The sequence below is a fragment of the Brachycentrus maculatus genome, unplaced genomic scaffold (assembly GCF_059751285.1).
Source record: "Brachycentrus maculatus isolate JH-2025_06_01 unplaced genomic scaffold, ASM5975128v1 h1tg000602l, whole genome shotgun sequence".
Taxonomy (NCBI): domain Eukaryota; kingdom Metazoa; phylum Arthropoda; class Insecta; order Trichoptera; family Brachycentridae; genus Brachycentrus; species Brachycentrus maculatus.
In genome coordinates this window covers 867,694-881,246 of record NW_028281341.1, presented here as the reverse complement: position 1 = coordinate 881,246, position 13,553 = coordinate 867,694, and the positions used below count along the sequence as shown (strand labels likewise).

Sequence of the window (13,553 nt, the reverse complement as noted above, 5' to 3'; positions counted from 1 at the left end):
AGTAGGCTCACATTTCGCATTAAACATATCGCTCACTCCTTTCAAGAACGTCATAAATCAAAAATCGTAAATTTTCAGTTGTGTATGTTTTCGGAATGCCCAGAAAATGTACTATATCCCAGCAAAAGAGGCATATTTTAAACTTAATATTTACCCGCTACAGGGCAGAAAGTGTTGTTTTTGCATTTTGAAGAAAAGGTATTGTTTCATTATTTTTTTAAATGTACTAAATATTTTTCAAATGGAGAAAAAATCTTCAGGTTTTACCTAAAATGATCTGTTGAATAGTAAGAAGTTCAATAAGTGGCTGGATATTAATTTTTAATACATTGTATTCTATTTTGAAACTTTAAAAACGTTCTCCTGAAAAATCAAGTTTTTTGATTTATGACGTTCTTGAAAGGAGTGAGCGATATGTTATAATATGGTAAATATGCACCTCTGAAATTTCTTAAGTTGCTAGGTGTACCTTGATAGAAAACGTTTGCGAAACACTGGTCTAGATAACACTGAATCAGTTCATTCGATTATCGTACCTTTTCGATTCGCTCGCCCGACAGGAAATCCTGGCGATGTATTACTCTCCAGTGACAGTAGTAGGTAGCGATGAGGTGTAGATGTTAAAAATACATCTCTTTGCATATTTTTTCCCACCTCTACTACACATATAAACCACTTCAAGTTATGTTTATTGAATATCGAAAACGTCGGAAGGCGGTGTATCAGAATTCCATTATTCTCCCATCGATTTTTTTTTGACATTTTCAATCTTGCTTCATTTTCTACTTCGGGGGCTGTGTACTTTCAAGAAACATGAAAATATTTTTTACCAGGAAATGAATTTCCTTTTCTGTCGATTATCGATTAAGTTTTTCATGTCATTTTGAAGATTTTGCTCTAAAACCGCAGCCCCCAATATTCCGTTCGCGTTTTATCATTATTTTCATACACTCAAATAATCTGCTTAGTTGCATTAACGATTTTAGATGAAAATATACAGAGTATCATGTTATATTTATTGACTTAAGGTTTATTATGTTGAATCCCATATTCATTTTATTATTATTTTTATTAAACACTAATTTAAGTAGGCTCCAATCAGCGTTTGATTTAAAGTATGAAGGGTATTCGGCTGTCCAAATTTAAAACACAGTAAGGGACATTTTTTTTGTAGTACGTTTTTTTTGCATTTATGAACTAGTAGAGTCTACTTAGTCCAAAAATGCAAAAAAAATGTCCCTTACTGTGTTTTAAATTTGGACAGCCGTATTGATGTTTGGTGAGGCAGATACTTCACAAACACACACACGCACGCACGCTCGCACGCACGTACGCATAATGTGTATATGTGTAGGTACATTTCTCTTTTGAATGTGATTAAAGCGTTATATTGCATATTTTTATTATTTTTCAAAAGGTGTATCTTTCAAAAATATATTCGCCGTATTATGCATTTTTATGCCGTCTTTTATGGTCGCGATGGCTGTCGTGCTCGTAGAGCATTTCTGTACCGTCCAATAAATGTGAAATACGTAGCTTTTTATTATTTATTTATTTATTCTATCTTGCCTCGTATTTGCGTCTCCCTCTCAAACGACAAAAAATATCGATGAAAAAAATCAGGGCTGTCAAAACTCACCCGTATAAAAGTGCCGCCCCAGCAATGCCTCCTCCGCATTGTGCCGCTATGAATAGAGCCGCCCTCAGAGGAGTCACCTGGCGGGTCACGGCCAACCCGACTGTCACGGCTGGGTTCATGTGCGCCCCTGGAAAAAAATGACATTTTACTCGGTGTCTGACATTTTCGTGAATTTCTTAACATTTTGAACTTAGACCTATTCAAAATAACATATTTTTTATTTGTCTTTACATAATTATTTTTATTGTAAAGTAATCACAGTATACAATGGGATCCATGTTATGGAAAATGAAGAAAAAACTTGTGCTTTATATTGTTATGAGGACCTTGATGAATTTGTAATTTTCCATTTTAATATAAATTAACTTAGTTTATTAATAAGATATAGGTTCGTATTTATTAGTCTTGAGGAAGCAGCTACTCACTCCGAAATAGTCATTTGATCAGTTAGACATTTTAATGAAGTTATGATTTTACTTAAGCCTTTAAGATAATACATATAATACATGTATACAGTATTTAATACAAAAATAAAAAAATACACTAATGAATGCACTAATAGAGAAACAAAAAGTCTTGTAACAAATAGTCTTATAACATAAAATCATAATAAAAAAATAAAATAACAAGTAGTAAGCACTAGTAAATACACTATCGGCAAGCAGTAAGGGAGAGTGAAACACAACGTTTAAATTTATCCATTATAACATGGAGAAGAAATGCTGAGAAAGTACAGATTTCAAGGAGGATAACAATATATTAAATAAATCTATACTTTCAAAAGCATTGGCTAACATGTGAAGCCGCGGAATCGGAGAGAACATGGCATAGTTTGCATTATATATATTATATATATATATATATATATATATATATATATATATATATATATATATATATATATACATATATATATATATATATTTATATATATATATATATATATATATATATATATATATATATATATGTATATATATATATATATGTATATATATATATATATATATATATATATATATATATATATATATATATATATATATATATATATATATATATATATATATATATATATATATATATATATATATATATATATATATATATATATATATATATATATATATATATATATATATATATATATATATATATATATATATATATATATTTATATATATATAGTTCTTTTGTGAACGTATTGATATATTTCACTTATAATCATATATTACGTTGTCATTGTATTTCTTAAGACGTAGGACATATCCTAATAAGAGGAGATAACAGTGTAATTTTTCTCAATTTACATTACAAATAAATACAATTTCCTGGTTTAAAGTATACTCCAAAACGCATTTAACTGCATTGTAAATGAATTTTAAAACCATTGGAGTGAATTAAATAAAATTTTCAAGATGGATGATGGGAATGTAGAATATAGATCGAAAATGGAATTTTAAAACACCAATCAGTAAAATTATGAATGGCGGATGCAGATGATTGCAGTGCATTTTTTTTTCATTTTGCCGACTGTAATTAGCCAGCAGCTGATTGGAGAACGGGGACATCGTCGCAAAACTTGTTTCAAAGCGTGACGCCAATCTGAATTTATTCTTTAATATTTATTCATTTTACAGAGGAAGATCATTAATTGAAAGTTTGTGATTTCAGATCCAGAAAATTAATTCATAAATGTTTCATGAGTTTCAAATCAGTTTTATATTTTATAAAATTATATATAAAACTTTTTCAGGAGATGGTTTTTAAAGTTTAATTAAAAATATAATAAAATGTATTAAAAATAAATACCAAGCCATTTATTGAACTTTTTAGTGTGCAACAGATCTTTTTAGGTTAAACCTGAATGTTTTTTCTCCTTTTGAAAAATATTTGGTACATTTAAACACCTTTAAATATACTTAATATTTAAATAACTAAACAATACCTTTTCTTAAAAATGCAAAAACAACACTTTCTACCCTGTAGCGGGTAAATATTAAGTTAAAAAATATGGCGCTTTTGCTGGGATGTAGTACATTTTCTGGGCATTCCCAAAACATGCACAACTGAAAATTGACGATTTTTGATATATGACGTTGTTGAAAGGAGTGAGCGATGTGTAACATTCACCATTCTATCCATGATCGACAACTACATTGCACAAATTTTTGGAAGTCATACATATGTGATCAATCTCGTGACGTTCCACGATTGAGCTCTTAACAGAGACCCTTTTATTTGTTGGTAAGATCCGAACCAGGTCGTAAGCCCTGTAAATACCCAGACTTCCGTTTTCTTCTTCATCTATGTTGAGATGTAAAAAATGTAAAATAACTCCTAAGTGGAGTTAGCCATCATATTTGTTTGATATTTATTTATGTGCCCAAAGTGGAAAATACAAATTTAAGTACAAAAATTACAATGTACTATTTTATAAATTATATTTATTATATATGATTAAACAAGAAGATAAATAGGAAGCAAAAAGTAAATTGAGAACCATAAATCAATGGAATAGATACCTTCAATAATTTTATTCGCACAAAACACCAGGTCGGCGAAATATTGTACAGTATTCGTACGTTGAGCACAAAAAGTCGGGAATGTAAAAGTTCTGTATTCGTAAATTATCGGGTAATTATAATTCAACATCCAAGGTTGGCATCATTGAGTAGTTCTGCTACAGTAGGCACTGTGACGAAAATGATTTTTGTCGAAAGTTTTGTCCGGTTTATTACGGGAACGACAACTTTCGCGTGAAAACTAATTAAAACGACTTTACTGAAAAAAAGTACTTTAATGTATTTTAAATACATGCACATATTATTAAAACTAATTGTACCCGGCCTTTTTTGGCTGAGTCAAGTTAAATGAAAAAAAAAATGAAAAAAGGAAGTACACATTTAAAAACTAAGTAACTAACTAACTAACCATCACGCCGTTTCCACGTAGGGGTATGCAGAGAGAATTATAGTGCTACTCTAATATGTTTTTGCAAACTATCTTAGTTCAACTGGCATTCGTGATATTTTGCCATTCATAAATATGAATACATATAACTGCCTTTATTCGAACCTAATAGTTATATTTATGATATTTATTCAATAGTTTACTGTATGAAGATGATCAGTTCTGCGCTTCAGGTACCAGTCAAGAGTAAAAATGAATAAATATTGCTGTGAAAAAATACGTATTAATTTGAACCCCCCTGGGAATCCAACCCTTCAGTATGGTAGCCAAATGTGCTAACCACAAGTACAGTACATACACAGCTAATACATACACGCGCCAATATTTAAGGTTTAAATTGTTAAGACTGGATATAAGTACATTTTAAGTACTACAATTAAAAACTCGGTTTGTTTTTTATTAGCATAAATTAATTTGAACATAGATAAACGTTAATGACATAATTCGGCTGTCCAAACTCAATACACAGATAGGGACATTTTTTTGTAGTACAAAACGTACTACAAAAATAATAATGTCCCTTACTGTGTTTTTAGTTTGGACAGCCGAATTGCTAATGGCTTAATTGGAATGTATAAAAAAATTGATAATGATGAAAGCGCTGATTACTTACTGGGACATTTAAATATCACATGGTAATAATGAATAACGTTTTCTTATACCTTACTCGAGCAATGCTTAACGGATTGTTTCACAACAAGTTACAATTATTCTGAGAAAAGACGGACCAGTGGTGAAATCAATTAGCAAACACCTGCTACCGGAAAAATTCTCTCAGCATCTCATTTAAACAACGCAGGACCATTTCACCGTCAATTTAAGCAGTTCAAATTTAATAAAACCTTTCTTTACTCGATTGACGAACACTCCAAACGATAACATTAAAACAACTGGTCAAATTATAAGCGTCATAAAAATAGAAAAATCATGTGTCTTCCAATTGTTTATTTTACGAAATAAAAAGAAAAAAACCAGCGTCATACTATTTTATAGAATGACACTGGAAATAACTGTAATACCCCGAGTACCCTACTCATTAATTCTATTTTCCTTTTGTATATATTATCCCTTTTTATTTTTATTTGACTTCGTAAATAAGCCAAGGGCACAACTGTTAAATTAAGATTTAGCTTCACATACGGCGCTTGAAAATGATGCAAAATGCATCGAAATACGAATTATAATAGATTTTAAGAAATAGTGGTATTACCACAAAGTGACTGGCGAATCAGTTAATGAAACTACCTTCTTAGCTAGTGCTAAGAAAAAAAATATCCGCATTGGTATATGCATATATTTTTCTTAATATAAGTAATTCCCATAATTCTTTAGTCATTGATAAATTTTATCCCACCTTTAGATTGATTTTATCTCACAATTGAAAAAAAAATGATCCCAACCAACGAAATCCAAACTCATCGTTATTCCATCAGTGACATCCATCCACGGAGAAAATTAAAACCTCCCAGACAGGAAGTAATGACGTAAAAAGGGCGAACGATATCATTGAAATTCCGACCGGTTTCCAGAATTGGCATATTCTTATCGCTGCAGCCATTTTAAAACGGTTGATAATAAATAAGAAATCGACACGTGGCTATGGAGCATGAACGTGTGCTTATTTGTGTGTTTTAACAAGACAATATAATCCTGACTCATTGCTTTAAGGTTACAGGTATAAGGTAGGATGCGATTTGAGGATTTTATTAGGTAGGCGAATATCAATTGCAATCTTTTGGCATTATATTTTACTTGTAGAAAATTTTAGAATGAAATCAAATTATCGATTATAAAAAACTATTTCTCAGATATGATATTTCTTAGCACATTGATTGATTTAAAAATTATATATTGATTCGACAGATTGTCAAAAGATATAAAAATTTTTTTTAAAAAGATTTTGTTTGAGCCAGTTTTGATACAAACGTCGATAAATAGCATCATCGCACAACTCAACAGAAGTACGAAAGGAAGCGCTATAGATGCAAAAAGTAATCATTATCATTCCATTGGAATATCACCCAATGCAAAGGGAGACCGGATCACGTACACGTACCAGGAACAGAGAAGATGACGAGGCGAGATGGAAAATTTTCGTTTGGACGGACAATTAGGTCAAATCCTCGAGCAATTTTACTTTGTTCCTGGGAAAAGGGTGCTCGTAAAGGGAAAATTTATTTGAATAGATAAATACAAAAGAACATGCCACGAATAAAATCGAAACAAAACAATGTGAAACGTTCGATGAATTTTTTGCAGGTTATGTAATTTCGATTACACATGGACATCTCAACCGATATCTACTGATACGGGACATGAGAAGTGTTTAAAGATAATCAATCATCCCACCAAAATAAAGACATCGAAAACATATTATTTTTGCAAAGTTTCTTTTTTTAACTCGTAGTCTATGTATCTAGAAATTTCCTACTGTATTTATTATATACTCGTATGTAGCGCATCTTGTTTTAATGATTTTATTTTATCTTGCACTATTTGTAATTACTAAAAATATGTATTAATCTAATGCACAAGTTAAAATGGAGGTCTACAAATGAAACGCCAAATCTATAAATAAATACAAAGTTATATTTTTATTATTTTTTGACATCTCATCAAAGATGAAGAAGAATATGGAAGTCTGGGCATTTACGGGGCTGACGACCGTCAAAGGCTGGTTTAAGTGATCACTTTACACACGTGTAACATTCACCAATTCTACCCATTATTGACAACCACACTACTCAAATTCTTGAAAGTTCTTTATATTTGAACCAATTTAGAAACCTTGTTCATAAATCACTAGAACTTCACTAGAGACATCTATTGGTGAGATGTAAAGAAGCTTTTTATTAAGCAGAAACTCTTATATTAGTATGTGAGGTCCGAATCCTGGATTATAATCACACACATGAGAAACGCCAGAAAATACCATTTTCATTTTTATTATTTAAGCTTATAATTTGACCAGACAATTTATTTACAACATTTTGAGTGTGTCCAAATACTTGTTCACAAAATCTGGATTATCTCCAATTACAGGAGTTATTTTCATATTATTTTTTGACATCTCATCAAAGATGAATATATTTTTATTTGTGAAAAATTATGACGAGTTGGAGTATGAATGATCAAATAATTAAAATATTTTAACTGAACATAGATTTCAATATTGTTAAATATTTATGCGAACTATTTTAATAGATATGAAGATTATTTGTAATTTTAGTGCCTAAATATTTTTTTTTTAATTCTGCCGATGATATTTTTAAAAAAATGCGTTTTTCTTTAGAACGCTGATATAAATAATTATAATTAATTTCTAGCACATAAAATGATGGCAGTGTTATGCTCTGATTCAGTGATCCTCAAACTGGGTATCGATTCCCTTTAGGCTATTGAAGTCAGTTGAGGAGGCGATCGAGAGTTCAACCCGCATTGAGAGGAGAGGGAGAAATTTATCTGATTTTGGGCGATAACCGAATTTGAACGAAGGCAAAAAATAAGGTGGCAAACATCTTTTGAGAAAAAAGTAAGAAATTGTGTCAGCAACTAGTTTTTACTCGTCGACTCTATCGAGTAGTGGGCAACTGGGAAACAACACCTTCCAGAATGCAGTGGCTTTAAAGTTTGGGAATCTCTACTCTAATTCGTTGATTCAAACTCCGGAAACGGGTAACCCAGTTATCCACCATTAACCGGAAGTCACGTGGTACGGCGAATCCTCCGTCTTCCCAAGAGGGATGTGAGAATTGAGAGGGTTGTGAATGAGGACGCGGAAGTTCTAAGAGGACCATAAAACCTCCTTTGTCCTCACTTCCTTTAACTTGTTCGACATTACTACAAAAAGCTGCAATTCTTTTGAAGGGAAGGTTCGCAAATGATCGTGGTAGGCACTTTTGGTTGAATGTCACGTGAACTGTCACATTATATTAGCGCTCGCAAAATAATACATTCGGTAGAAAATGTTTGCAAATTTTAAAGAGAGATGTATTTGAGATTTGAGAGATGAATTATGTAGAGAGATTTCAAGTAATAACTGAGGTATATCTTATGGATTTGCAAACCAAAATGTTATTTTAGCAAAGTAATATTGTTGGGAATCGGTAACCAATATTAATATAACTTGTTTATAGATAAGGCACTTACTTTGTAGAACACCATTTTAATTTAAATATATAATAATAATAAAACCCTTATCCGCACCCCAGTGGTGCATAGGGCACTGCGTCATATAAACGCAGTGTTATCTTGATCGTTTACACATGAAGGAAAGGTGATCAGCCCTCCGCTTCAGGTCCAGGGTAATATTGAATAAATATGACAGTGAAAAATCACTTATATTTATTTTACCCCCCTTGGGAATCGAACCCGGGACCTCCAGAACGGTAGCCGAGCGTGCTGACCATTACACTACGGAGGCGGACGTTATTTAAATATAAAATATAAAAATCAAACACCGATTTTTAGAGTCTACTACATTGTATTTTGTTATTAAAGACACGTCAGTTAAATCTTTACAATTAATCCATTTAATCTTAAAATTACTTTGAAATGCCATAACAAGGCGAAACAGTTGTCTCAAATTTGATTTTTTTATGTGTTTTTAATAATAAAATACAATTTGGTAGACTCTAAAAATCCAATATGATTTTAATATTTAATACATTAATTAATATAACTGATTTATTTTGTTGTTTGAGGAAAACTATAACATTTTTACCACAAATTCTTCTTCTTCTTCTTCTTTCGAACTCTATCGTGTGAATATCTAGTGGTATAAAGGGCACCGAATCAGAAGTACCCGGTATTAACTCGATCGTTGATTAAAGCTCTAGGTGAATTATAGCTCTAGGTGAATTACTGTTATATACGAAAAGAAACTAACATAAATATTCAGTGCTTTATTAAATTTTGAAAAAAAGTTGGATAGTTTATGAGAAAAAATCGGACGAAACTAAGAAAAACAACATGATCAAAATCGTATAAACAACTCACTTTGAGTGCGTAATTCAATTTATCGATATTTTTTATCGGTTTGCAAATCCCTATTTTAGAAGCGACCTTTTTGGAAGCTCGCATAAAGCGCGTCGTAAAAATGTCACCCATTTTTTATTCCGAGAATAAATCGCCAATCAAAATGGTACGTCTCTTTTTATTCAAGCGGTCAAAAGTCCAAAATCCAGAGTTCGATTGCAATTTTCTCAAGTAATCCCTTCCTCCGTTCTATGGGGTCCATCTGAGATATTGTGCGGTAAAAGATTTCTCCGGATAAAAGGAAGAAGGAATAAATATTGTTTCATTGATATTACCGTTCTTCCATATTACAGTCTCATCTTTATCACCAATATGAAGAGGACTAAATTTTGGGATCATATTTTTTTATTCGGTAGATTAAGAAAGAACATTATTATCGGACGCAATAATCCTGCATTCAGATGTTCAGGCACGTAAGAATGTCCTCGAATTTTTCTCATTGGTGTAGGTATATTTTTTTTAAAAACCGGAGCGTACTCAGCAGGCGCGTTCTTCCTATGAATTTTTTGTCTACACAACTTATACTTTTTTCGAGATAGTAATACGACTCTAATAACTGTTCATAAAGTCCATAATAGTCAATCAGCTATAAAGGATGATAAAAGTAAATATTGAGAGATTTCCATCAATGTCGTTGAATTTTGAATGTACTAATACATTTTTTGTGTCCCTTATGCCTCTCAACTGCAAATGCATGTGTTTTTATTAAAATAAAAAAGAATTAAGTCACTATTTGTTTTCAGCATCCTTTTTTAAAACAGTACTTCTTGAGATAGGAAAACACACGATCTTTAAAATAATCCGGATATAAATATTCACCATATGAATGGTAAAAGCTTGTACACACTATTTTAAAGGTTTGGAATAAAAAAAAATTAATAAATAAGAACAAACTAAATTTCGCATCACCTAGAAAATGTTCTAGGGCCGTCCCTGCATATAGGTCCTTTGTACTCGCATAATGAGACATTTTTGTCGTGCGAAGACATCTTTATTGAAATGGACTTGAATAAAAACACGCTTTGACTGCCAATGTTATAAGATTGAATTTCTTATACCTGTGCGAACATCACAAACAATGTGGACGACGTTATTATAGATTACAATTGTTAAAAGTTGAACTAATAATTAGCTAATGCTGGCAGACGATTTTTTTTTCGCAACATTTTTGGTTGTGTACAAATCCTTGTTCACAAATCTGGGTATTCTGGGTTCAAAGTCTGGGTATTCACAGGCCTTATGACTTGTCAAAAGCTGGTTAAGTGACACATTACACACGTGTAACATTCACTATTCTACCCATGACTGATTTTTTTGAACCGGAAACAATGATTTTTTTCAATATCTTCTGTGGTCTCTCTATCCTATGGATTGGTCTGCAGCAACAAATGCCACCCCATTCGCCATTCCGGTCTATTATGCGAAACCCTCATCAGCTCCTCATACGTTGAACAGCCCAAATCCTCATACATAGCGTATATATTCTCAATATATTGTATAAGCTGCATATTTTGTAGAATTTACTTACAAAAATAAGATTAATTTTGAAGTACGCTATTTTAGACAACATGAATAATTAAGTACTTCTCACAAAGTACCTACTAATAAAGTAGACATTTGAAGTAAGTACTGTTTGTAATTAGCGCCCGAGTGCCTATTCTTTAGTGATTTACTTTTGTGTTTGGGTATTTCAATTATTCAACCCTTTTGAAGGACCCGGCGCGTATTTCCTGAAACTGAAGACGGTTTCTGTAACTTATGGAAAATATAAATAACCTGTTTTACCCAAATAACCATTAATTACCGCCATGATACTTGAAAATGGAATTTGTTTAAAAATACCATAGTATCTTCCTACTCGTTTGTAATTAAACGAATATTTTGATAAATTATATGCCTATGTTAATTATTTAAGTAGATTAATACATTTATTTCTTCTTTTCATCCAAACCAAACTGTGTTCGTTTGATGCGGTGCAATCTTGACCGATAAAATATGAATGTAAAGTCTTTTTCACCGTCAAATTATTAATTAGCAAACATCCAATTCGAGGGGTCATATTACGTATATTATTTTATATTATATGGGCCATATCAAATATACATATATTAAAAAAAAAATTAAGGTATATTTGAATTTGATTATTTTTTAGAGTGCATAGTGAAAAAATATATTTTTTATAATTTTTTAAAAACACATTTCTTTTCATTACTCTTTTCTTTTCAAAACCATATACATATTTATTTTTTAAAAAAAAACTTTTTTTTTCAATTCACAAATGTTTTAAGCATAAAATTCAATTACGTTAATTGTTACCAGGGTTTAAAAAAATTAAGTCGCGATTTATCGTTTATTGGGCTTTAAAGTGTTATGATGAAAATACATAACGGATAAAATTAGGAACTCTAATATGTATTAGTGATGTTATCATTCTAATAATCATTTGATGTTACCATGGACTGGTATCCGAATCGTAATAATGATTGCATTCCCATCATATAATTAATGATCGAAATTGACAATACGTCACCCTATCTACCTTTGATATGGGATAGCGGTTAGAAAAATAATAAAATAAACAAAAAAAAAACAAATATTTTTATACGAAATAAATGTGTTTTCTAATTAGATTGTAACTTTCTTTTAAATTCTCAATACTGTATATATTGATTTTACGACATAGCGAGTGTTTTTGCATAGAATTTTCACTCGTGAATTATATGAAATTATAGTAACTTTAAACATAAAGAATAAATCCACTCACGAGGAGGCATAGGCTATGAATCTTAAAAAGTTGAAGCCTGAGTAGGGTCATGATAAGAGGTGTTGCATAAGCCGTAGCTAGATTTCAGGGTCACTTGGACGTTAGGTAATTAAAAAAAATTAAAACATAGTTATATTTTAATTATAAAATGGAAACGCACAAAGTAATTGCTTAAAATATAAATTGTAAATGCGTTTTCTTTTACCAGAGATATGTCTAAAGCAGTGCGTGAGCGTGGCTGCCGCGAGCCCCGCTGCCATGGCGGCGGCCACCACGAGCAGGGCTGGCGGAGCCCCGGCGCCCCCTCCGGCGCCCCCGGCCGCCCCCGTCACCAGCACCACGTAGAAGAACGTGGCCAGGCACTCGGAGATCACGGCCCGCCAAAGCTCCAGGGCCCGCAGCTCCACGCGCGGCTCCACGGCGGCCGCCGCCGCCCCCGGCTCCGGCCGCATGGCCTCCAGCCGCTCCACCAGGCGGGCCAGCTGCACTTCCAACGCCTGCTCGGGTATATGGAATGTCTCGTCTGCCATATTTGTAATTTAAAAATCACAAAAACAACCAAAAAGCGGCGTATAGTACGCCAATAAGACAATTTTTTTGTGTGCGTCCGAGAAACAATTTAAAAATCACAAAAACAACCAAAAAAGCGACGTATATTACGCCAATAAGACGATTTCTTCGTGTACGTCCGAGAAACAACACAAATCAAAATAATGTAGGTAGGTACTAATTTATTTAAATGTCGCAAATAAATATTATTACGGCGTAAAATTCACACAATATATATTTTATTGCACTTAAATTATCTTTGGCGTTTAACTTGTCACACAGAAAATCATATTTTAGTAAAAAATAATAATGTTTTAATTATTGCACAATATAAAATAATTTTGAAACACAAAAAATATGCTAGCGTTCATAAAGTATGATTACACACGAAAATGTTTTGAGTTTGGCGCGTTTTCGGAACGCGGCGAAATTCGAATTTTCGAGTTACGAAATCATGTCGAGTTCCCGCCTTTCGAACGTCGCTGACAACCTCCGCACGAAATATTCCAACCCTAACTAAATAAAATGAGCAGCGAACGCTATCCGCCATAAAGAAATCACTTGTTCACCCCTCGCATGCCATCCTTATCT

General features: G+C 32.1%; 1 protein-coding gene across 1 annotated transcript in view; it reads right to left on the bottom strand.

Annotated features, from left to right (window-relative positions):
* Positions 1-13,488, bottom strand: part of LOC148301142 (neurogenic protein big brain-like) — a 135,598-nt gene extending 122,110 nt beyond the window's left edge. The window contains exons 1-2 of the mRNA XM_088273775.1: positions 12,619-13,488; positions 1,640-1,766 (exon numbers count right to left, since the gene is read on the bottom strand). Of these exons, the coding sequence (XP_088129901.1) occupies positions 1,640-1,766; positions 12,619-12,943 (452 nt within the window). The 5' untranslated portion in view covers positions 12,944-13,488. The remainder of the gene's footprint in view (positions 1-1,639; positions 1,767-12,618) is intronic.
* Positions 13,489-13,553: the final 65 nt, after the last annotated feature.